At 36.3% G+C, this 25,661-nt stretch overlaps 1 protein-coding gene and 1 long non-coding RNA gene across 4 annotated transcripts in view; one reads left to right on the top strand and one right to left on the bottom strand.

The window, feature by feature from the left end:
* The window catches only part of MICU2 (mitochondrial calcium uptake 2), a 132,242-nt gene that overhangs the window by 14,113 nt on the left and 92,468 nt on the right, over positions 1 to 25,661 (top strand). For both annotated transcript variants that reach the window (XM_041765347.1, XM_041765345.1), the window contains exon 2: positions 20,359 to 20,503. In XM_041765347.1, the coding sequence (XP_041621281.1) occupies positions 20,359 to 20,503 (145 nt within the window). The remainder of the gene's footprint in view (positions 1 to 20,358; positions 20,504 to 25,661) is intronic.
* Positions 3,076 to 24,832, bottom strand: LOC121496760. 2 transcript variants are annotated; one of them, XR_005989336.1, is made up of 3 exons: positions 24,378 to 24,832; positions 20,096 to 20,184; positions 3,076 to 3,196 (listed from the first exon to the last, which is right to left on the bottom strand). It is a non-coding gene; the product is annotated as an uncharacterized LOC121496760 (long non-coding RNA). The 2 variants fall into 2 exon arrangements; XR_005989335.1 differs by lacking the exon at positions 24,378 to 24,832 and adding an exon at positions 24,169 to 24,326.

Genomic DNA, 25,661 nt, shown 5'->3' with positions numbered 1-25,661 from the left:
ATCTTTGGGGTAAATCCCCAGCAATGCAATTGCTGGGTCGTAGGGCAGATCTATTTGTAACTCTTTGAGGAACCTCCACACAGTTTTCCAGAGTGGCTGCACCAGTTCACATTCCCACCAACAGTGCAAGAGGGTTCCCTTTTCTCCACATACTCTCCAACATTTGTGGTTTCCTGCCTTGTTAATTGTCCCCATTCTCACTGGTGTGAGGTGGTATCTCATTGTGGCTTTGATTTGTATTTCCCTGATGGCAAGTGATGCAGAGCATTTTCTCATGTGCTTGTTAGCCATGTCCATGTCTTCCTCTGTGAGATTTCTGTTCATGTCTTTTGCCCATTTCATGATTGGATTGTTTGTTTCTTTGCTGTTGAGTTTAATAAGTTCTTTATAGATTTTGGAAACTAGCCCTTTATCTGATATGTCATTTGCAAATATCTTCTCCCATTCTGTAGGTTGTCTTTTAGTTTTGTTGACTGTATCCTTTGCTGTGCAAAAGCTTCTTATCTTGATGAAGTCCCAATAGTTCATTTTTGCTTTTGTTTCTTTTGCCTTCGTGGATGTATCTTGTAAGAAGTTACTGTGGCCGAGTTCAAAAAGGTTGTTGCCTGTGTTCTCTAGGATTTTGATGGAATCTTGTCTCACATTTAGATCTTTCATCCATTTTGAGTTTATCTTTGTGTATGGTGAAAGAGAGTGGTCCAGTTTCATTCTTCTGCATGTGGATGTCCAATTTTAAAATATTTAAAGTCTAAAATAGTAAGAGAACACCAGGGATGATTTGTTTTCCTCTGATAATATTTAAATTCACATTTGAATTCCTATTTTGTGGCTATGACCCAACTTAAACAAATGGTCACAAATTTTAAATAAATAAAAGCAAGGAATATGGATCATTGTGTTTAATCCGTCAAACAAATATATTAATTGGGAATTGAACTTGCAAGTTTCATTCGATGTAATGCATTTCTATTATATATCAGTGAATAAAAGCCCCGATTGTGTAATTAATACAGTGGAGCTATTTCAATTTGCTGTGATAACTCTATACAATTCATAAAATTAAGTTGGTATTGCTTTCTTTGCAATAGTTGTCTGACTATATTTGTGGTGATTATTTTTGTGATAAAGGGGTAAAAGATGTTAATATCATTATTCAATGGGTAACACGAACTTAACTGTAGTATACTTGAATTGGAATGTATATGTGTGCAGTACATTGGGTTTAATGATAGTACATTTAAAATTGGTATGCCAAGGGCAGTATACTTTACAGCAACATACAGAAGTTTAATAACCATGAAATGCTGAAAGGCCAGGGAAGACTAAAGCTTCCTTTAGTCAACAGTAAAGCAAGAATGTGAAGACATTTTTATTCTTTATTGCCTCAGGTAAAAATGTCTCTAGAAACAGGTAAGTGATGACAAAGCTTTGATGTTAATAAACCTAAATGGAAGTAAAAAAATCAAAGTGTGTAAATGGCTAGATTATGAAAAGAAAGATGACAAAGTTATACCCTGTAATTAGATGTAATTTGTGCTTTTGGCATAGCTATTTGTCTTACGTGAATGAGAGATTGTCTTACTTTCCTTCCTTGTATACTAGGAGGACAGCAGCACTTACATATACTACTGTAAATCTTTTGTGCTACTTTTCTCGGGGGTAGGGGAGACCAAGAAAAAAAGAAAAACAAATTGTAATATCAAAGCAGAAACTTATTTTAATCTTCCCTTTTGCAATTAGATTTGCTTAGCTGGACCCATGCAAAAAATTCCTATTTACTCATATTCTATAAAACATATATTGTAGTAGATCATGTATACAAATTAATGCTCTTATTATTGTGAATTTTAGAGTTTCATGAATCACAACACCAGATAAACATATCCTAAACCACCACTAGTAGCAGTATATGGATTAAAAATTGAATAAGATGGGGATCCCTGGGTGGCGCAGCGGTTTGGCGCCTGCCTTTGGCCCGGGGCGCGATCCTGGAGACCCGGGATCGAATCCCACATCGGGCTCCCGGTGCATGGAGCCTGCTTCTTCCTCCACCTGTGTCTTTGCCTCTCTCTCTCTCTGTGTGACTATCATAAATAAATAAATAAATAAATAAATAAATAAATAAATAAATAAATAAATAAATGAAAAAAAAAATTGAATAAGAAAAAAAAAATTGAATAAGATTGAATGAAATAAGATTGTTAAATGTTTCATATTATACATAGCTTCACTCTAGAAATAATAGTTAATAAATCATGTGTTTAAGTACAGCCTGGTCCATGTAGAAAATTTTTATTGACATCTATAAAAGTTCCATGAATCTGCGATATATAGAATAAAAGTTATGGTTACTGTTGAGAAATACAGCCTTATAAAATCCTAAATTTATCCATATATATTATATGATTTATGTATTATGTACTAGGAACTCTATACCTTGTTTCATGTTATGTCTGAGTTCCAAGCATCTCCCTTCTCAGTTCTTCATGACTTAGCTGTTGTCTACCCTGAAAATGCAAACCATTTTTTGAATTAGACATAATAAACCTTAAATAGTAAAGTGCAGGTTTTTTTTCACAAATTATCCTAGATATTTCAAAACAAAATATGATCAACTTAGTATATCTGCTGTTTGGGAATATCATGTCATTTTTCTCATTTGCTAATATATAGAATTAGAAGTTTATACATAATAAGAAATTATAGGTGTGCCTGGGTGGCTCAGTCAGTTAAGCATCTGTTTTTGGCTCAGGTCATGATTTCAGTGTCCTGGGATTGAGCCCCGCATCATGTCCCTGCTCAGCAGTGAGTCTGCTTCTCCCTCCTCCTCTTCCTCTGTGATAGCTCTTGCTCTCCTCAAATAAATAAATCTTTTTAAAAAATTATAAATGGGTTGATTTCTATGTTTTTTGTGTGTGTGCACTGTAACCAAGAGATTAAATCACACTCTTAAAAGTGTTTTAAAGGCAATCTTTTTAGTTTATTTGCTCATAATTTGCCCAGTTAAGAAAACCAGCTCAAATCAGAAGCAGAACCCTAATGTGGCTTCTGCCTCTGTTTAAACCCACAGTCCTGAGGAGTTGTGGAATGCTTGGAATTGCTCCAGGGTTGAAGTCCATGTCAGGAGACTGCTGTTGTGGTACAGTACTGCTTTTATGTGTTGCTTCAGTGTGTGTCCCATGGCTGTGACTGAATACTGCAAAGAGAAAGTAGTAAACAGCTAAGCACTGGCTAAAGGTTCATCTGATTATCAGTCCTACATTCATCGAAGTATAATATGAAAGTCTTATCTCTTCTAGTACACCTACCAAGTGTAGGATAGGTTAATGGCAAGCTAGAAAAGAATGACTATAAACAAACATTGGTATTTAATCATTGCAACAGAAAATGGACAGTGGTATAATGTGAGCCAAAGACACAAACTTAATACTAACTAATCATGTTTTAGTTGTAATTTTTTATGTAGTACTACAATTGTTTTGTATTTAAATTAGGATTTTGAGTTTCAAGAGTAGACTTGACCACTAGACAGTGATTAAATCTATCCTAAATTACAGTCATGAAAAGATTGCTTCTTGATACACCATCAAAATACTGTTTTATTATGGTTATTGAAATTCATTGGAATATATTGGGAAAGGGACTTGGAGCTGTTGGCTATATCTTGATTCTTAAAGATTATTTATATTAGCTTTTTTCTTGAAATATATGTATATTATAGAAAATTGAAAAGGCAAAAAGGAATGTAAAAACCATCTTCCTTTTACTATGACTTAAAAATACTTGTCATTGTTAGTTTTGGGTTTTATATCTTGAGTAGGAAAGTTTTTCTTAAAACTTTGCAAGATAATATTAACAAAATACTACACTTTCATGTTATTGAAATAATGGCTCGTTATAGTGAAAGTGAGCTGTCCTTGCCCTTTTGGAGACTGTCTCTTGCCCCATGTCCTTGCTGCCCAGTCTCTTCTTATCCATGTTTCTCTAGTAGCCTTTCTCCTAAAAGCTGGTAAGTATTTATTATGCTTAGTGTGATGATGGTTTCTTTATATAGAGTAGTGTCTAGTTTGAGGAAGGCACCCTACAATGGCTTTAGCACCATATTGGTGGAAAAGTATAGTGATACAAAAATAAATATTGTGTATTATAGTATTGTATTTCAATTATACCTCAATTTTTAAAGAGTTGTACAGGTAGGCATATAAGATTTCATTAAGACCAAACTTTTGTTTGGTATTTTTATACAGCAAAGATGTCCTTTAGTACATTGCTTTGTTTCGGCTAGACAGCAATTGTGTATTCTTTATTTAAATTAATCTACATTAACTGGTGGAAAATGTAAGACCTTTTTAAAGGACCTGGAATTAATAAATTTCTTATTTTTACTTAGTCCTATTTGGGAAGCTTTTTTTTTTCTTTTAAATTTTAAGGGATCCCTACAACTGTATGTTGAACAGAGATTGAGTCTAATATGGCACTAAAATTGGAACATTTTATTTTACTAATCATTGTATTTTACCATATTATCACCTATGTTTGCCGATTCGTCATTGTCACTTATTTCTAATCTTTAATTAGGCTGTGAATCCATTTAAGAATGTGATGAAACAGGGCATCTGGGTTGCTCAGTGATTGAGCATCTGCCTTTGGCTCAGGTCGTGGTCCTGGGGTCCTGGGATCGAGTCCCATATCAGGCTCCCCACAGAAAGCCTGCTTCTCCCTCTGCCTCTGCCTCTGCCTCTCTCTCTGTGTCTCTCATGAATAAATGCATAAATAATTTTTAAAAAATTTTAAAAGAATGTGATAAAAGTTATATACTTTGTTCCTAAAAGTGCATATACACGTTTTCACATGAAATTTCAGGGAGTTATGAACACCAAGAGATATGACTATGTAGTGTGGGGTTTAGAACCTCTGCTCTAATTTTTTAAGTTTTATCCTTCGTCCCTCTGGCTTCTAAGTATTTGTTTTTCTCCATATTATGAAATGTTTGAAATGTCTAAAATTTAATCTTCTAGTTCACTGCTTTTATCATGTCTCACTCCATTACTCCTAGCTTTTTGATGATTTTACCTTCAAATCAGATAATTAACGGTATGTACCTTTACTTTTTGATATTTGCTCTTCCCTCTCACCAGTTCTTCACTTCTGTTCTGATTGTACATTCTCTTTTCTAGCCCAGTATGTTTCATTAGCCTTACTGTAGTAGCTTATCCTGTGTATAGCTTTATAAATGGTACACATACTTTTGTCAATTACAATATCCCTCTCCTTTAAATGTTAAAGGCACATTGTCTGAAGGAGAGTCTTCAAGTTTATTCTCTTTACCCTCTGTCCTGTGAGCAGGTTGGGTTATTCAAGTTCTCAGAGCCTAAGGGTCTACTTATAAGTTCATTGGAATATTATTAATACTGATAATACATAGTACTTATATGAACTTTTTCTTAAAGATTGATTTATTTATTTTAGAGGAGGAGGATCAGAGGGAGAGATGGCCCCAAGCAGATTCTGCACCTATGTGGGAACCCCATGTGGGGCTCAATCCCATGACACAAGCCAAAACCAAGACACCCAACTGACTTGTGCCACCCAGGCACCCCTATATATATAAGTTTTTTAAAGTTGGTTAAGTGTTTGTTTGCCTTCAACTCAAGTCATGATCCCAGGGTTGTGGGATCAAGCCCCACATCAGGCTCCCTGTTCCATGGGGAGCCTGCTTCTTTCTCCCTCGCCCTCTGCCTGCCACTCCTGTACTCACTCTCTTTCTCTCTCTCTCTATCAAATAAAGTCTTTTAAAAAAATAAAGTTTGTAAGTTAAAAGTATCTAAACAATAGCCATAAATATTTAGAAACTAATTTTACACTCTAAGTGACAGAATCCATCCAAGTCTTTAATTAAATATTCAGAGTTACTCTTTGGGACTTTCCTAACAATTCAAGTTTGGAGATTTGGGTTCCCTGAATCATTTCATTACTTTAGGCTCTGTTTATTCTAACCTACAAATATATCTGTTTTTTTCTTTCCCTTACTTTTCCCAAAAGTTAACTAAAATTATTATTCTCTTAGTTAGAGTACAGGACTAAATTATCACCAAGTAAATTTTAACAGAATTATCCAAGTACTAGTTCTGCCCATACCTACCCTTAACGTACATATGTAACAACTTACCAACTACAGGTTTTCACTGGTTTTGTTTTCTTATGTAAGATTCTAAAATTCTCAGGGGTCAAAATAAAGATAAAAATAAAAAATAAAGATTTTTCGTTAACATGCAACCAGAGAACTTCATATTTAGTACACACCTCACTGTTGCCTAGGCAAATGCTAACAATTCTGCTAATTTAGTATATGATTTACTGGCACAGTTTTATACTGTTTCTTTCCTGTACTTGCAGGTTAAGTTATAGAAATTCATGATTCCTCATTTGACACCAACTGCTATAACAGTGGAGGAGGATTTGAAGGAGAAAAGTGACCGAGTACTAGAAGTAGTGGCATCTGAAATAGTAAAGTGGAAAATTCTTTTCCATTTATTTATTTAGCATTGGTTTGCTTTAGCTGTGCTTGGTGCTACTTTAAAGCAAAACAAAACTAAACTAAAATAATCTGTTTGGTTTTCCAGTCAATATAAAGCAGATTCTGTTATGGAATCTTTTTAAATCTTCACTGTTGCACTCTCTTCAGAAATTATTAAATGAGAGCATGGATATATTCTCATGAAACTTGTCCAGGGAATATGGTAAAAGCAGAAAGATTTAGGCAAATCTTTGCTAGGTCTTAAGTGATTTGCTTGAATAGTAAATTAATTTGCCAAAATATATAGTCATATCTGTTTATTAGTTGTCTTTTTGTATTGTGTCATCTATATATTACTTTATTTACTGGTAATTTAATTTGTAAACATCAACAGAAATACAAATGACATGCATCTCAGTGCCTTTGCTAGTAAAATCTACCAGTTTTGCCAATGCTTGGTAAAATGTCTGGCTTATCCCCTGCTCATCTCCTACAAGTACATTCTAATATCAAAATGTTATCAGTTATCATAAATATACTATATTAAGTTATGTCCGTGAACTCCAAGCCAAAGCTGAAAAAAATCCATTAAAATCTAAACCACACATGGTGTAAAGTCTGAAATACATTGGATCATTCATTAAGATTTATAGGAGAGTGTGAAGCAGCTGGTGTAATCCAGTTTCAGAGCATTCTATTTCTGAGATTCCATGATTTCTACAATAGGCAAAAAAATAAGGCAATATTCTTTGATATGGTTAACATTGCCACCACCTGTCAATGGCTTTACCTCTTTACTCTTGTTATGAAGGCATTTTTAAAAATCTGAAGTACTTAACAAGGTGCAGTGATTTGTGATTATAATAAAAGGAAACAAAAGGCCTTTATTTCCATTTGTGTGCAAACTTTAGTGCAGTTGCACACAACAAAGTACCTACGTAGCTATCTTTTTTTTTTTTTTAATATTTTTATTTATTCATGAGAGAGAGAGAGAGAGAGAGAGACAGAGACCCAGGCAGAGGGAGAAGCAGGCTCCATGCAGGGAGCCCGACATGGGACTCGATCCGGGGTCTCCAGGATCAGGCCCCAGGCTGAAGGCAGCGCTAAACCACTGCGCCACCCAGGCTGCCCCCCTACGTAGCTATCTAAAGATATTTCAATAAATAGGGTTTAAAGTATGTAAACACAAAAAAACAAACTTTTGGATATTAGTTCAAAAACCAAAATCTTTTCTTTTTTTTAAATGGTTGTATTTATTTAATTGAGAGAGAGTGAGCACAAACGGGAGGGGTAGAGGCAAGAGGCAGAGAGCAAATCTCAAGCAGACTTGAGCGTGGAGCCCAACACAAGGCTCCATCCCAGGACCCTGAGATCATGACCTGAGCCAAAACCAAGAGGCAGACACTTAACCTACTGTACCACCCAGGCACTCCCCAAAAATCTGCTTTTAAGTTAATTTTTTAATGTCACACTCTGAGTTGGGAATTGATTCCCATTCATAGAGATCCATGCATTCCTGGCACACTTCTTTTTTAAAAAAAAAAAAAAACCATTTAGCAATACTAATCATGTAGTAGGCACTGGTGATACAGAGGGAAAAAAGATATCTCTGTTCCTAAAAAATTCATTGTATTGGGCTCTAGACAGTTCCAGTTAGAATCATTAGGGCTTGAAAAAAGTTTACTCAGGGATCTCTGTACTTCTGAGATGCTACCGAACCTAAAATGGGTACTCAGGGAAGGACTCCTAGAGCAGTAACTACCAGAATTAATTCTTAACTAATAAGGTAGCCAAATGAAAAAAGGTACTACAAGAAGCAACTAACTATATTACATGCTTAGCTTTGTGTAGTGTTTTAATTGTAGTCAAAATCAATAAATGGTTATTTAATCTGTCTTCTAGAAAAGTATGCAGCAAAGGTTTGTTGAAGCTCATTGAAGGGTAGCCAGGTCAGTACTGAAGCTAAGGACACTAGCAAGCCAATCAGTTTTAGGAAAATCATATTAGCAATGAACAAAACTAAGGTTGACATTTTAATTAGTACAATATTTTGCACAAAGACCCAATTCATTGAAAAGAAAAACAATAGTACCAATGGCATTTTTAAATAGAAACATAATTTTGTTTTTAATTAGAGATTGCAAATCTGCCCCTTTATTCAGGTTTTCATTATCTTTCCACTTACCAAAAGGTTTTTTTTTTTTTTTAATTGTTTTATTTTTGGTTTGGGTACAATTTCTATTTGTATGCAAATAACAGTGCTGTTTTAAAAAAAAAAATTCCAGTTTTTGACCAAATTTTGTGTAGGGTTAGGGTGTGGGGCTTAAGGGACTTGGTGAATGGCAAAATTGCTATCAGCATTCAGCCACAGGCTTTTTTACACAGCCGTTCTCACAATGGGTTTCCTGTTAACCAAAAGGACAGAAAGTCTTTTGCTGGGAACTGGGGATATGGAAGTCTGAGTAGATCACAGAGAATGTGGGAGCCTGGGGGGAAAGCAATGCAAAATACTATAGGAATGAATTACTTTCCTTCTGCAGTCCCAGACTATAAAATACTTACAGCTATAGACTGCAGCTGTTCCTCATGAAGGGGTGGGAGGGAGGAGAGAGGGATTCTTTAATCCATCCCTTCATTGCTCCATACTGTGTCATGTATTGTAGGATACAGTATCCTAAATGTTATTATCTTTAGTATCCTCTGTTTATGACTCAGCCCTTTGATAGCAGCACTTTCTCCAGGCTTACTTGAAGTTCTCAGTTTTAAGGAGACCTTCTTGCATGGATATATAAGGTTCTAGAAATTAGATCATGGTTTCCATCACAAAGCTTAGTTGTTACTGCTCTGCTGCCCAAAGAAGGGAGATCACAATCAAGATAAAGTTACTGATACTAAACTTGTTACTAGCTTTCTACTTAAATTTAATTGTACCATCTTGAAAAATATTAGTCTGGCACATATCTCATTTTGAAAAGTGAGAAGTCAAGATGTCATGATTGATCAGTAACATTTTAAAATAATTATCATAGTTTGAAATTTATCACTGTGAGACATACACACTTGCTAAATGATAGTTGCTCCTTTCATACTGCTGCCTAGCACTTCCCACCTTCCATTCCATTATGCTTCCCTCCTCTAGGTTAACGTCTCTCATTTTACGTCTATAAATGAGAAGATGTCTCCAGATGTCTCCAAATGGTCATTGGAGACACATGATATTTATTAGATAAGTTGGCATTGAATAGTTGTAGAAAGTTCACAAAATAATGTTTCTCTTGTCCTGTGTGGGGGTAGGGGCAGTGAGGTGGGTAATAAGCTGAAGTAACTCTGCACTTCCTTAGAAAAACATTTTTAGTTATGGTTGCGATGAATGATATTGTTGAACCTTTAGGAGGGGATTGAAGTTTTAAGTTGAGATTTCTAGTCTTTTTTTTTAATCACATGAAGCCTAATTTAAACTTTTCATTAAGAACGTAAACAAAAACTTACGTAGTTGTTATATACCTCCTGCAAGGTAATTATGAAGGAAGGGAAAGTTAATATTTCTGCTCAATGACCTTATCAGGAAAGAGAAAGCAGTTACTAGAAGAGAAGATGCTTATTTTTTTACTTATCAGCATCTCCTGACAGTGGCTAGTTCTCTACACAGAATTCTGTGGGTTTTTAAAAAATTAATATATATAAGCATGTGCCATTTCATTACCATGCTTATCTAAGAAAAGTCACATTAGCTGTTTTCCAGTCTGTGGGACAGTCTAGACAAGGCCGTCACTAGATCAGACAATGTTCAGAAGCCACCCAAAGTAGTTCCCAGAGCTTCCAGGTATCCCAGGAGGGACTTTTGTCTCCTCGGCTAATACTCTGTGAATTTGTAGAGTTTATTGTAAAATATAGCTTATACAGTGAATATTTCTAATTTAGTCTGGCACTACTTTGTTTCAGGTACAAAAAAAAATCTCCCCAATTCAGAACGAAATGGGAAAGTTCTAATGACTGAAATTTTCCAATTGTAAAGTTTTCTTTACGAAGAAAAGATTAGTCTTTTCAATTGCACCACAGAAAGTTCAAAAACAATAAAGCAATTACATTGTTTACAGATTATTACAAATTCCAAAATAAAGGTCCCAAATGAATATTGTTTTACTACATTTTATCTAATGCATTGTAAGGTATATTGTATATATTAAAAGCATTGCAAGGAAATCTCTTTCTCACTTTCTTCCTGAGAATGCAGAAATCAAAGAATGTCCAACAAAGAACAGAGAACTAACTTTTTCAGATTTGTCACTTCATGGATAAAAAGTAGAGACAGAATGGTGAAGCACCTGTTGCTTTAAAGGCAATAAACTAGGGAAATGTTTTAACAGAAGTCATCAGCTTTCAAAGATCTCTTTTATCCAGTTCACATCACTCATTGCTCTTAATTCCTTTGTCACATTTTTTCCTGCATTACAAGTAATCCTTGAAATCCATGGAGCATTTTATATATAACCAGAACCATGTGGATGGTTCTCACGTGTTCAGTATAGCCCCAAATCCCAGCATTTCTGCTGCCCCTCCTTTCTCATGTATTTAGCTGTAGATGCAGGTTTGAGAAGCAAATAGTTGTGGTAATTGGAATTCATCCCCACCGCCATCACTTTCCACCTACCAAGACTCTAAATTCAGTCTCTGGTGGGTTTCGGGTAACAGAGAGCCACCAACAGGCCCTCGGCAGCCCTTTGATCTCCACCACTGCATTCTATACTCTTCTTTCTGGAGAGCTCGTTCCTCTGGCAGCTGCTTCCCTCATGCCAGGCCATTGATTATTTATGTGTAACAGTATACATTGGCCAACAGAGTAGATTTGTAGAAGTTTCTTATGAAATCTCATTATTCAGATAAAGGTTAAGATTAGTGTTTAATTCATTCCTAGTGGAAAAGTTCTCTTGAACTGCAGTAAATAAGTTGAGATGAGGAGAGGCAAAAAATGTTCTGTCCAGCCCTGTGGGTTGAGTAGCTTCAGTGTGCTGTCCCCTTTGCATTGCTTTCATTTCCCCCACGTAATATGTAAGTGATACGTGTCTTTTAAGAATAACCTTAGAAATAAATGACTTATCTCTTATGGTGCTCTTTCTCTTTATTAAGTCCTTAGAAGACAGTTTTTAAGATATCCAGCAATAGGGGCATTGTGGTTTTAACCTTATTTAGATTTTCTAACATTTACCTTATTTAGGTTTTCTGAAAGAGACTAAAACTGATCAGTGTCCCTTGAGGTCTTCTAGGATTATTCAAACCCAAAGTACATATATGTAGGACAGTGGCAAACAGAGTAGCAAATTCAAGTCTTCATTTCAGTAAAGTTTTTTTTTTCTACTATATTTTGGAAATTGATGTTAGATTTTGCTCTTTCTCTTCCTGGAGCAGAGCAGTTATTCATATGTTGAGTCCTTCATGTCTGTCACACATATGGATATTCTTCCCCTGATTGCTTTTCTTTGCCTTCCGTGTGATTTTTTTTTTCCTATCACACCATCCATACATTTTCTGCAAGGTTGATTCTAATCTTTTCTGTTTCTTAAAGTATTTTAAGGTTTGTAATGGTGTTTTCCTCCTATTTCTCTTATTTAGCTAGACCAACTCCCTTTTCAGGTATTTATTTCTATTGTCTTGCATCTTATCTTTGCTCTCTGATGTTGTAAAGTTGCCACTTTCATTTCCTGTAACTTTTTCATGTTTTCTTTCAGAATGTGATTTTCATTGTTCATTGTTTCTTATTGCTCACCTTCATTTTTCCCCACAGAATTTGCATAGGCCCAACACTAGGTTTTAAACATGTGTTCTAGGCAAATATGTTGTTTGCCAAAAATAATGTGAATGTGTATCTTTCACAGCTTTCCATCCTGATCTGAGCATCTTTTTTATCTTCTCATTAGAATATTAGCTAAAAAGCAGGATGTTAATAGTTATCTCAACTATTCAGTCATTTAGCTGCCTAAGGGATCTGTGGTCACAAATACAGTATTTCCCTCTGCCCAACCAAGCCACCTTAGTGATGCTGGCCCACCTTTGATAAAACACAGGAGGGGAAAAAGGGCAACTGTTGGGCCTCTAGTGAACACGGAGTGACAGGAGCTTCCTATGGGACATCCTGTACTTTTCCCTGGCCTGCATAGTCCCTTCAAGCTGAGACACATCAGTGACAGCACTACCCCATCTCATGTGGTAACTTTGTACAGTTAGCAAAGCATACCCCTTCCTCAGTGCACTTTGCTGTCATTTGCTGAACAACCTCATGGTGACTCGAGTGGCGCCCCCTTAGATTTGTGTAGTGCACATAGTTCTACAGGGTGGCCCTAATCGGTGAGGAATTTCAGGTCTCTCATTCCCCTACATGGCACTCTTTAGAAGAAGAAACTAGATTTCAGTCTTAGTGTTGTCTTTCTAGTTTGATCCAGATTATCAGAAGATCCTTCTAGGACCAGTTTAAAGTGGGAGGTTAGGAGCTAGCATCAGTATGACTGGACTTCTTTTGTTTTTTGTTGTTGTTGTTGTGTTGTAGGGGAGGTTTTAAGAACTTTGACTTACCCCTTCCTCATCATTTTGGGAGGTTTCATTTTTGTTTTGCTTTTTAATGACCCTTTGATTTTATTAAGAGTTAACTCTCTCAAGAAGGTAACTTATAGCCCCCTTTTTAGAGGAAACTAGTAGAGTTGAAAGGATCTTCCCAGATTTTATTTTCAAGTGGATCACTATATTGATTTAAGATTCAAAATCAAAAATCCAAAGGAAAAAAGAGAACACTTGTTTATGTAGTAGATTCTTTCTGGTGCTCATATAGTCTCCAGAGCCTGGAAATAGCCCTCAGTACTTAGAAGGATTTTAGACATGAATATTGATATTTATGCTGACATTTATATCCTAAATAAATTGTTTAAAATTATGGGTTGCCTTATAATACTTTTTATCTTTGAAAGGAATTGATTTAGCCCTAAGAAAAAGCAGTCACAGTTCTCTTGACATCCTGAAATCCTCCAAACCTATACGTCAGCGTACTGAAATGCTATTTATAGATGCTTTTCCTGTAAGTGATACCTCATTATCACTAAGAATACACTAGTGGTAAGTTCTTTTAAAGGTGTATGTTAACAATATTGGAAAGATGAAAAGACTTACATCCTGTTATCTAATTTTATTTGACATGTAATAGTATTTATGACAAATCCAAACTATGTCTAGTTATGTTTTTCTGAAAGATTCTTTTTCAGTCACAATTCTAATCATTTTCGGTTTGTATAAACATAGTCATGATATGCATTCTACAAAGTAGTTGGATAGATAGTAGATCAGGCAGTAATGCTGAATTTATATAGCATCTTAGGAGTGTGCATGTGAGTGAATCTTCCAGATGACAAAAATTACCCTTGTAAGTAATTAAACATCCTTTTTATGCCAAACATGCATTAAGAACAGTTAAACTATGTTACATATTTTCATACATTTTTAACAGAATATTCCTTATATAATTAGCAGTTTCTCGATGCCTGAAGATCATCACCAAAAATAGACCTAGATGCCACTGATTGGTGGTTTAACAGTGATTGGTCCAGACTATTGCAGCCATGTCTGTTTCATATTATTTTTCTCTCCTATATCACTGTCAGGCTATTTGGATCTCCCTTCTCTAACATTTATAACTTATTATGGGTTGCCTTATAATACTTTTATCTTTGAAAGGAATTGATTTAGCCCTAGGAAAAAGCAGTCACATTTCTCTTGACATTCTGAAGTCCTCCAAACCTATATGTCAGCATACTGTAATAATGTAATAACTTATATGGTGACAGAAGTTGGTCCGAGGGTTGTGGGTTATTGTTAAGCTGTTTATATGGTGACAGATAGTGACTGCATTTATCATGGTAAGCGTTGATTAATATATAGAATTGTTGAATCAATATGCTGTATACCTGAAACTAATATAACATTGTATGTTAATTATACTTAACTTTTTTTAATGAATAAAAAATAAATAAAAGGCCCTTAGAGGTAAATACTACTATTTTCTCCATTTTCTGGATTAAGGTTAAGTAAAGGAGAACAGTAATATAACTTGGCCGAGTGATAGAACTGGGATTTATTGAGCAGTTTGATTCCAGTTCTCACATTTTCCGTATCAGTCAGATGAAGCACAGAGAGGTAATTGGTCCAAGATCACATACCTAGTAAGTGACAGTACTAGAATTTGAATCCCAGACAGTTTGACCTCAGAGACAGTGCTCTTAACTATTTATTTGCTGTCTTACACTCCCCTTTGTAGACTCCTTAAGGGAAGACCTCATAGTACCATCATATATCTATGGAACAGTGACACATAAGAGGTTCTTAAAAAGGAGGGCTCTTGATGTAATGACCACTGGGTGTTGTATGCAAATGATAAATCACTGAATTCTACCCCTGAAACTAAGAATACACTTGAAATTAAATTTTTAAAAAAGAGATTCTTAAATGTTTGAGAATAAATTAATGAACTTTTCACTGCCAGATATGTAACAATACTAATAAGCTAGGATTTCCTTATATATTGTTACTCTCAAATATAACTTTAATATTTTGAATTTTATTATTCCTCCTCATCCTCTCCATCCAAACTGATATTTTAACTATGCTTACCAAAGTCTACAAGCCACTGTTTGCCTTAGTTTAGTTTGCCAAGCCCAGTCTCCCACAGATGGGCCACATGTCTGCCAAAGTGAGAAAGAGACTAAAGGAAATGAGTGAAGATTAAAAAGAATGAGTACCTGCAACAATATCAATAACAATAACAATAATAGTTCAAATAGTTTCAAACAAAAATACCACAAGCTGAAAACAGCAACCAATTATTTTTAATAAGCCCACTGAAAACTCCTGTTTTTGGAGCACCTGGCTGGTTCAGTCAGTAGAGCATGCAGTTTTTGATCACAAGGTTGTAACTTTGAGCTCCACATTGGGTACAGAGGTTACTTAAGGTAAAATCTTTAAAAATGATAAAGCCACCGAAAACATGCAAGGGAAGAGAAAGGAAGGGGTGGTGAGAAAAGAGAGAGTGTGCAAGCATATGAGTAGGAAAAGCAGAGATGAAAGAAAGGCTTGGAGAGGAAGGAGAATTGTTAATTCTTGACAATTAAATCCATCCAATAACCTGAGTTTTGATCAGAATGATTATACAAATGAAGGCTGGAATAGGCCTTATAGGTAAGTAAAATATTAAAAATGGCAAATGTAACATGTGTCATGTTTATACTTCAATAAAAAATGGTAAATTATCTAAATTCTATCAAGTAAGCATAAATATATAATGCACATCAATTATACTAGTGGTTCTTTAAAATGTACTTTTAACATTCAACTACTTGGGCACCTTGTTGACTTGGTTAGAGAAGCATGCAACTCTTGATCTTGGGGTCATGAGTTTGAGCCTATGTTGGGTGTAGAGATTATTTTAAAAAATAAATAAACTTAACTTCAACTATTGTATGATAAAGGTAACCTAAATAAAACTAATTTCTTGGTTCATTAACTCTGAATTACAAAAGCTGTAACTTTAAAACAATACTTTTTTCCCCACCCTACATAAACTTATTATAGCAAAGAAACATATTAGAAATTCTACTTACTTTTAAGTTTGATTGAACAGGAGCAGTAATACATATCATTTAGGAAATGGACAATAGCCCAGATCTAAAAGATGGCTAATTCTTGTTGTAGTCATTTTTTTTTTTTCTCTAGCTTAAATCCCACTGTTTTCATGAATTACCTCAGCTGTCATTAACCACACTGCCTTGTTTTCCTAATTTATGTAATTCTTAGAGAAGCTAGTTTAGGATAATGGTTGAGACTGGGGTTGTTGTCATACCACCTGTGCTGTCAGTTTACTTGCTGTGCAAATCTAGGCAAGCTGATAAACCCTGACAAGGCTTGGTTTCTTCTTTTGTAAAATGAGGTTGATTAAAGATGATGTCCATCCTCAGGAGTATTGTGAAGGTTGAGTGAGACCATGTAAATAAAGATGTTAGCATCTTGCCTTCATATACTACATGTTTAATTAATATAAGTTTTTATTGTTAGGGTATACTACTGTACAACTGCCTCCTTCATACATGTTCTGTCTCTTCCTAGAGTGTTGTCAAGTTAGTAGATTCTCATAAGTATTTACTTGAAGGGTGGATTAGGATGCAGGAAAAGACCAGTAGTAAGAGATTGTACTTTGGGGGCTTCCACTTTATATTCCATGAGAAAAGTAGTAAGATTAGAATCTGCAGTGGTGGTGACCTCCAGGTGGTAGCTGGGTACTCAATAAGCAGAGTATGAGATGTAATAGAAAGGATTAACAAAAAGAAAGCCATTATTAGTGCTGGCATGGGAGTTAAAAGATTTGAGGGGTAGGAGAATAGGTTTGTTTATATCATGAAGTAGCAGGAATTAAAGGCCACAATACCAGATTGAATTGTGAGAATGTTGGTAGGGGTTGTTAGATGGTTGATATGCATATCAGCCATCTACCAATAGAGTCATGGTGGTAGGACAAATTTGGAGGTCATTTGTTTATAAGTGACCTTCTAAATTCATGACTTGTAATTCACATGACAACTTTAAGCTCAGAAATAAACCCTTGAAAGGAAATTTTGGTTTTACCCCCTCTACTTTTTTTTGTTCACTGGAGAGGATATTTAATCAAAATTGGAAGAGATGACCACCCAACCAACCGTTATTTAAAATGGTACTTCCCAGAATAATTGATTCCTCTCAAGACTCTTCAGAAATGTTATGCTTGTACAAGTTATAGATACACAGGCATATGGAAAAGGGTAACAATGAGATAGGATTTTTAGATTCTAAAAATCTAAAGAAGGAAAAAAATAGAATTTGTTTGAAAATAGTTTTCATGTCCTGCTATAAAAGAGTGGGAGGTTAAACCTGTGTTTTTACTTCTTGGTCATTTTCAATATACTAAGAGTAGAACTGCTACAAGATGGAGGATAACATGAAAACCAAGAGAGGCAGAGTTAATAGTCTGTCCTGTTATGAGACCATTTGAAGAGGAGAACAAATGAATTTGACTCCTTTAAGTTGGTTGAAATTTGAAGAGTTTATGTATACAAAAAGGATTGAGTTGGGTAAAAAGGTACTCTTTTAATTAGTCAGGAACAACTTAGATATTAGAAAGTATAAAGAAAGAAAGACAGCATTTGTTTAAGGGCTTGGAAATATACTGTATTTCCATGTGGATTAGTTACTTTTGTTAACCTTTTGATAGACTATGTATTAACTTTAGTATAATAAATAGAACTGTTCTCTAAGCTAATAGTGTATATGCTCTTCTTTCAGTTCTTCTCATATGCTATATTTTGTCTCATATATAGGACTTTGACAATGCTGTGACATTTACTGAGAAGACTCTTACACCCTCTCTTCCCTGTCTCAGTTGTACACTTTCTGTAATTTCACTACCGAAGCACTTAGTGTATTCTGATAGGAATTGATATTTATCTTGTTTACCACTGTTTTCCTACACCTACTCAGAATCAGTTTGTTATATAAAATAATATATCTGTTACTATATCTGCCTCATATGTAAAATGTTCAGAGTATTAATAAAATTCAGTTTTCTGACTCATGATAAAAGTATGGACTCATGTAATTAAAACATGCCTCGTGAGTCATTTTTATAGTAGTAATTTAGGGGGAAAGAAAAGGAAAGACATGAATAGACAATTTCTGAAGAAGATAGGGGTTCAGTTCACTCTGGTATTATTGAGTAGTCTATATATATCCAGTATTCTGGTATACACTGTGTAGAACATAAAAGAGGTATAAAGCTAACTGCTCAAGGAAAGCAGTTGTCAAAATGAGAGAGAATTAATACTTGTCAGAAAACTGAGATAGCCAAAAAAGGAGCTATTAACTTTGAATTTTGTTAGCTTTGAATTTTTAGAGGTTTAAGCAACTAGAATTCACATCCCCTCCCCCGCCCCCTCCCCCGCCCCCTCCCCCGCCCCCCATTTCAGTTCTAGTCAGTAAATGTCACTGTGTGTCAGGGTAAATAATAGTTTCAGTAATAGTAAGTGTGAAAAGGAAGTGATGTGTGTTCAGGAAGGATGTTGTGGTCCAGGTCAAAACTGCTTTAAGGAAAGCAATCCAAGGTAAGAGTATGCTTTTGGATTTCACAAATAATACTTTCTTTCTGTGTCAAGATTGCTATATTGAGGGACACCTGGGTGGCTCAGCAGTTGAGCATCTGCCTTTGGCTCAGGGCATGATCCTAGGGTCCTGGGATCAAGTCCCACATCAGGCTCCCTGTGGGGAGCCTGCTTCTCCCTCTGCCTGTCTCTGCCTCTCTGTGTCTCTCATGAATAAATAATAAAATCTTTTTTAAAAAATTGCTATATTGGGCAGCCCGGTGGCTCAGCGGTTTAGCACCACCTTCAGCCCAGGGCCTGGTCCTGGAGACCTGGGATCGAGTCCCACATCGGGCTCCCTGGGATCTGCTTCTCCCTCTGCCTGTGTCTCTGCCTCTCTCTTTCTGTCTCTGTGTCTCTCATGAATAAATAAATAAAATAAAATCTTTAAAAATCATTCAAATTGCTATATTGATTGCCATGTTGTCTTCTGCCAGTCTGCATAGGATACAATGCCTAGCCATGGATAGGTTAGTGTGATAGGTAAGGAATTGAACACACTTTGAGTTGGACACCCTGGTTTTTTATCCTAGCTGTGCCATTTACTTTAGTTGCCATACTGCTGTAGTATCTGTTCAGTTATTGTGAAGACTAGCTAAATAAATCATGTAGAGTGCTTTATTAGTATAGTCCCCAGCACATGGTAAGTGCTCAACAAAAGGTTAGCAATAAAGATTTCAGTATCATCTCTATTAGCATTTGAGTCAAGATCTAAGTAGGTGCCTTTGCTTCTGTTATACAGACTCTTACACTGACAGTATTTTACCAGTTCTTGTCCTTTTAGCACTCTCCACCCATAATGCAAACATATTTCCAAAAGCAGAGCTATTTATCAGACATGGTATGTTTTATCTTTGTGGAAAAACACAGCTGTATTTGGTCTCTTGCCTACCTCTCTCTTTCATCTTATCTTTGCCACACTATTCTGTGAACACATCAGGCATACCTTGGACCACATACACGCACATACACCAATCTCATGGTCTTTGATCTTACTTCACCTCTTGCTTCAGATGCTCTTTTTTTTTTTAATAATAAATTTATTTTGTATTGGTGTTCAATTTGCCAACATACAGAATAACACCCAGTGCTCATCCCGTCAAGTGCCCCCCTCAGTGCCTGTCACCCATTCACCCCCACCCCCGCCCTCCTCCCCTTCCACCACCCCTAGTTCGTTTCCCAGAGTCTTTATGTTCTGTCTCCCTTTCGCTTCAGATGCTCTTCCTCCAGAGAGCCCCATAGCTCACTAACTGCACCTCATTTGGTCTCTTTAATATCACCTCTTTAGAAAGACCTCCCCTGAGTATCCTATCTAAAAACTACTCCTTATGATTTTCTTATCCTGCTTGTTATTTCTTTGTGGCGCTTCCCATTATCTCACCTTATTTTCTGCATGTATTCATTGTCATTTCCCCCACTCTGGAATGAAAGTTCTGTAAGTTAGGATCATTCACTGTTTTATCTTCATGCCTGAAAGAGTGATAAGTAGACAAGTAAGTAAGTATTTATTAGTGAATGATTTAAAAATGTGGAGATTGTTAGACCTAAACATGAAAGCTACTCTTTAATAATTATTCTAGAAGTAGCTAAGTTGGAGAATCCTACTGAAAAGAAGTCTTAAATTGCAATTTCTTTTTCTTTTAGGAAAATATTGACTCTGGAGAGATGGGAGAAAAATTGTCCCTTCGTAAACAGCGCTTCATGCAGTTTTCTTCACTAGAACATGAAGGAGAATATTATATGACACCACGAGACTTCCTCTTTTCAGTGATGTTTGAGCAAGTGGAACGTAAGTTGTTTTTTGGATTTTTTTTAAGTTTTTTTTTTTTAATCAAACTTTAAGGCTAAAAACCTTCTATTTTTCAGAATTGGTAACAGCTCTTTTTCATTTTAAGTATAATTCTTTGTACCATGCATTTGCTTATTATTTAGACTTTATATTCTTCATGAAAGAAGTGTAGTTGAACTTTTTATGTATTTAAGAAATAGTTATTTTGTTTTGTTCATGGGTTTTTCTAAAGAACCAAAAGAAAAACAAGTTTTTAATGTCACTAAATATGTTAACAGAATAATTAAATTATCTAGCATATTAGTTTTTGGTAGTATTGATGTTTTAAATTGGGCAAAGAATGAAACCAGATTAAAGCAATTGGGGAGAACCCCAAAAAATACGATAACAAGCAAAATCCAGGGGATCCCTGGGTGGCGCAGCGGTTTAGCGCCTGCCTTTGGCCCAGGGCGCGATCCTGGAGACCCGGGATCGAATCCCACGTCGGGCTCCCGGTGCACAGAGCCTGCTTCTCCCTCTGCCTATGTCTCTGCCTCTCTCTCTCTCCCTCCGTGACTATCATAAATTAAAAAAAAAGAAAAGAAACAAAATCCAGAAGCTATAATTATGTAATTTTATTTCATAAACCATCAACTTTTAGTTATTCCACATGATGTTAGAAATTCTTAATCACCTAACCTAATCCCTTTTACTTTGCAGAGAATAAATATGGCCCTGTCCTCTGTGCCTTTATTATAAAGGTGTTCTCTGAAAGCTTCTTGACTTCCTGAAATCTCTCAGGGGTGCTGGAAGTACTACCCTGGAGGTAGCTATAGGTGGGACAGGTGATATGGGCTAGGCCAAAGTATGCAGTAACAAGTATAAATTGAGTTGAAAAAGACTACAAAGACTTTGGGGAACCATTATCAATATAAAACATCAATACTACCAAAAACTAATATGCTAGATAAATTAATTATTCTGTTAATGTATTTAGTGACAATGAATACAGGTCCCTTTTACTTTGCAGAGAATAAATATGGCCCTATCCTCTGTGCCTTTATTATAAAAGTGTTCTCTGAAAACTTCTGGACTTCCTGACACCTATCGGGGGTGCTGGAAGTACTACCCTGTAGGTAGCTGTAGGTGTGACAGGTGATAGGGGCTAGGCCAAAGTAAGAAATAACAAGTATAAATTGAGTTGAAAAAGACTACAAAGACTTGGGGAACCATTATCAATATTGAGAGATGACTTGAATAAAAAACTTGTGAAGACCCAACCATGAGAGTCCCGTGTACTTTTGTGAATTTTACCTAGAGGAGTCCCACCAGGTTCTCACAGTGAAGATCTAAGAAAAATCTTCCCTCGGGAAGAGGAGAAAAGTAATCATTTTGAAAATACTTCCAGAACATTCTGTTCTCCTTAGTGAAGGGCTACACAGACAGGGAACTTTTACCAAAGTTTAACCAACTTAGGGGAATGGAAATATCCAACTCTGGCCCCCTCTAGCTTTCCTGTTTCACTTATGGAGGAAAACAAAAAAGCGAAAGCACTAGTGAATATCACAACTCAGGGACACTGGCTCGCTAACAGACCAAGACCTAATCATAAGGTTATAAAGCTCCTCGCCTCCCCCCACACATCACCACATGTCACAAAGGCTCCTGTCTAAGGAGAATACCACAGAAGAACTGCACCCTCAGACGTTATATATGAAGGAGTCTCTAAGGAAATGAAAACAACAGAAAAAACAAAAACAAGGACAACAGAAGAAGTGTTTAAAAGCCTCTCACACATACAACTGTAGCAGAAATTAAATTCATCCTAGTTTTATCCGTATAAAATAGAACCTCACACTTAAGATCTATCTCTAAGTAATATTTACCTAATAAATCCTGTCTGATTCTCAGGAAACTCAGTTGACATGTTAACAGGCAAAAGACAGTCTGAAGAGACAAAGCAAGCATCAGAACCAGATAAAAATATAGCAGAGATTTTGGAATTAGCAGACCAGAATTTAAAATAACCATGGTTAATATAACTAAGTGCTCTAAGAGAAAAAAGTACACAACATGTAATAACAGATAGGCAAGGTAAGCAGAGGTGGGGAAACCCTTAGAATCAAAACGAAATGTAGGAATAAAAAACACTATAATAGAAATGAAGAATGCCTTTGATGGGCTCATCAGAATAATGCTCTGGGCCAAGGAAATAATCATTGAGCTTGAAGACATGTTAATTAAGACTCCCCAAACTGAAAAGAAGAAAGACTGGAAAAAAAAAAAAACAACATCCAAAAAGTGTGGGACAATTCAAAAATTTTAACATGAATGTAATAGCAATACCAGAAGAGGAAAGAACAGGAGAAATATTCAGAGTAATTAATGCTGAGAAATTTCCAAAATTATTAGTAAACACAAGCTACAAATTCAAGAAGTTCACAGAATCCTAAGCAGGATAATTTTTTTTTTAAAGCCTATACTTAGGCATATCATTCAAACTATGGAAAATCAAAGACAGAAAGAAAATCTTAATAGAAGTCAGGGAGAAAACCTTTACCTAAAGGGAAACAAGGTTAAGAATTATACTTCTTTTCCAAAACCATGCAACCAAGAAGAGAGTAGAGTAAAATAGAATTTTGGGATAGGGGGAGAAGCTAAGATGGCGGAGTAGTAGCGGGACCCTGGAACACAGCTAAATCAACATCAAGTCATTTTAAACAACTAGGAAATCAATCTGAGGATTAAGAAAACAATTTGCACAATTGGGGCAAGAACGTGACAGGTTCAGAGACATGAATTGGGAGAGAGAAAAGTCATGGCACTACAGAACAGCGGAAACCCTTCTCACAGAGCAGAGTCAGGGATGGAGGGAGAGAGTGGTGTGGAGGGCGGGCCAACCGCCAGGCACAGATGGGTTGACGGCAGGGTTCTGATAGCCTGGGACACAGAAGAGGAGATCATTCACTTTTCTGTGAGGGCCTTGGGACAGCGGCAGCCACAAGTTCCTTCCTCAGGTTGAGAAGGCAGGTTGACCCCATCTGCCCCCACTGCACCCCCACTCCTAATAGCAGCACAATTAGACTTCAGACAGAAACACAACCCGTAGAGTCACTTAAACCAAACCCCACCCCCCCTGTAGTGGCCAGGGAGGGGAGGTGGTGGAATCTTTACAAGAGCAGGTCTACTTGTGAGGCAGTGCAGCAGGCCTCTCCCTCAGAAGACCAACAGAGGCCCTCTGCTTGCATCAAGACTACTGATTGTAGACTGCTCCAAAGGATCCATTTCAGTTCAGCTCCCCCTACTCCTTCCTCTCTTCCTCCCTCCCTTCCTTCCTTCCTCCCTCCCTTCCTCTCTTTCTTGCTTCCTCCCTTCCTCTCTCTCTCTCTCTCTTTCCTTATTCACATATTTTTTTTAATATGTATTTTTCCCCTGGCATCAGGCTTATAGTTCTTTTGTTCATTTGTTGGCTTGTTTCTTTTTGTAGTTTTTTGGATCAGGCTTTTTTTTCCCCTCTTGCCTTCTTTTTCTTTTCCTTTGGAATCAGGCATATACTTTCTTGTTTGTTTATTTGCTTGCTTGTTCCTTTTCTTCTCTTTTCTTGGATTGGGCTTTTTTTTTTTCTTTCTTATCAGGCCTATCCTAAACAAACCCAAGCACAATGGCTTAAAGGTCCAAACACTCACCACTACAAGCATGGAGGAACTCAGCAGAGGACCGGCCTGTGGGAAAGAGCAGCCAAAACACAACAGCAGAATGTACACAGCATACACCAGAAATACTTCCTGAAGCACCAGGCCCTGGACAGTGTACTCCATATCATAGGAGTCCCAGAAGAAAGGAGGGGAAAAGCGGGCAGAAGGTCTGTTTGAACAAATTATAGCTGAGAACCTACCTAACCTGGGGAAGGGAACAGGCATTCAAGTCCGAGGCACAGAGAACTCTCCTCAAAGTCAATAAAAACAGGTCAACACCAAGACATGTGATAGTGAAACTTGCAAAATACAGAGATAAAGAGAGAATTCTGAAATCAGCTAGGGACAAAGGTCCGAACTTACAAAGGTAGACACATAAGATTAGCAGCAAACCTGTCCACAGAGACCTGGAGGCCAGAGGGAGTGGCATGATATATTCAGTGTGCTAAATGGGAAAAATATGCAGCTAGGAATACTCTATCCAGCAAGGCTGTCATTCAGGATGAAAGGAGAGATAAAGAGTTTTCAAGGCAAGCAAAAACTAAAGGAATCTGTGAACACCGAACCAACTCTACAAGAAATACTAAAGGGGACCCTTGAGCGGAAAAGAGAGACCAAAAGGAACAGAGACAGTCTACAGGAACACCGACTTTACAGGTAATATAATGGCACTCAATTCATATTCATCAGTAATCACTCTGAATTTAAATGAACTAAATGCTCCAATCAAAAGACGTAGAGTATCAGAATGGACAAAATTTTCAAAGAAAAATCCACCAGCCTAGAGTTCTGTATCCAGTGACGTTATCCTTCAAAAGTAAAGAAGTAAAGAATTTCTCAAACAAAAACTGAGGGAATTTGTCACCAGTGGACCTGCTCTAAAATGTTCTTCTGAAAGAAGGAAAGTGATATAGATCAAAAACTCAGGTCTACATGAAGAAAATAAGAGAGTTAGAAATGGAATAGATGAAGATACAAGAAAATCATTTCTTTTTCTTAACAGATCTGACAGTTTATTCAAATAACAATAGCAGCAACATAGTGGATGATTGATTATAGCTTATAGATAAGTGAAATGAATGACAGCAGTGTTCGAAGGAATGGGATTAAGAAATTTTGGATACTCTGCTATAAGGCACCTGCACTACCATGAAGCAGTATAGTGTTACTTGAAAGTAGACTTAGTTTGGTTATAAATGTATATTGCAAACCTTGCGGAAACCACTAAAAAATATTTAAAGAAACATAATTGGCATGCTATGAGAGGAGAGAATCAAATTGTACTAAATGCTCAGAGAAGGCAGAAAAAGACAAAAAAGGAAAGGTAACAAAAGCAAGAACAATGAATAGAAAACAGTTGCAAATATGGTAGATAGTAATCCCAACTATATCAAAAATCACTTTAGATATGAAAGATCTAAATACACCAATTAAAAGACAAGTAGTAAAAATTTTTCAAAGATAATTTTTAAAATCTGTTTCCT

Source organism: Vulpes lagopus, chromosome 8 (genome assembly GCF_018345385.1).
Source record: "Vulpes lagopus strain Blue_001 chromosome 8, ASM1834538v1, whole genome shotgun sequence".
Lineage (NCBI taxonomy): Eukaryota > Metazoa > Chordata > Mammalia > Carnivora > Canidae > Vulpes > Vulpes lagopus.
Note: the sequence above shows the minus strand (reverse complement) of the source record. Positions and strands in the feature narration are given on the sequence as shown.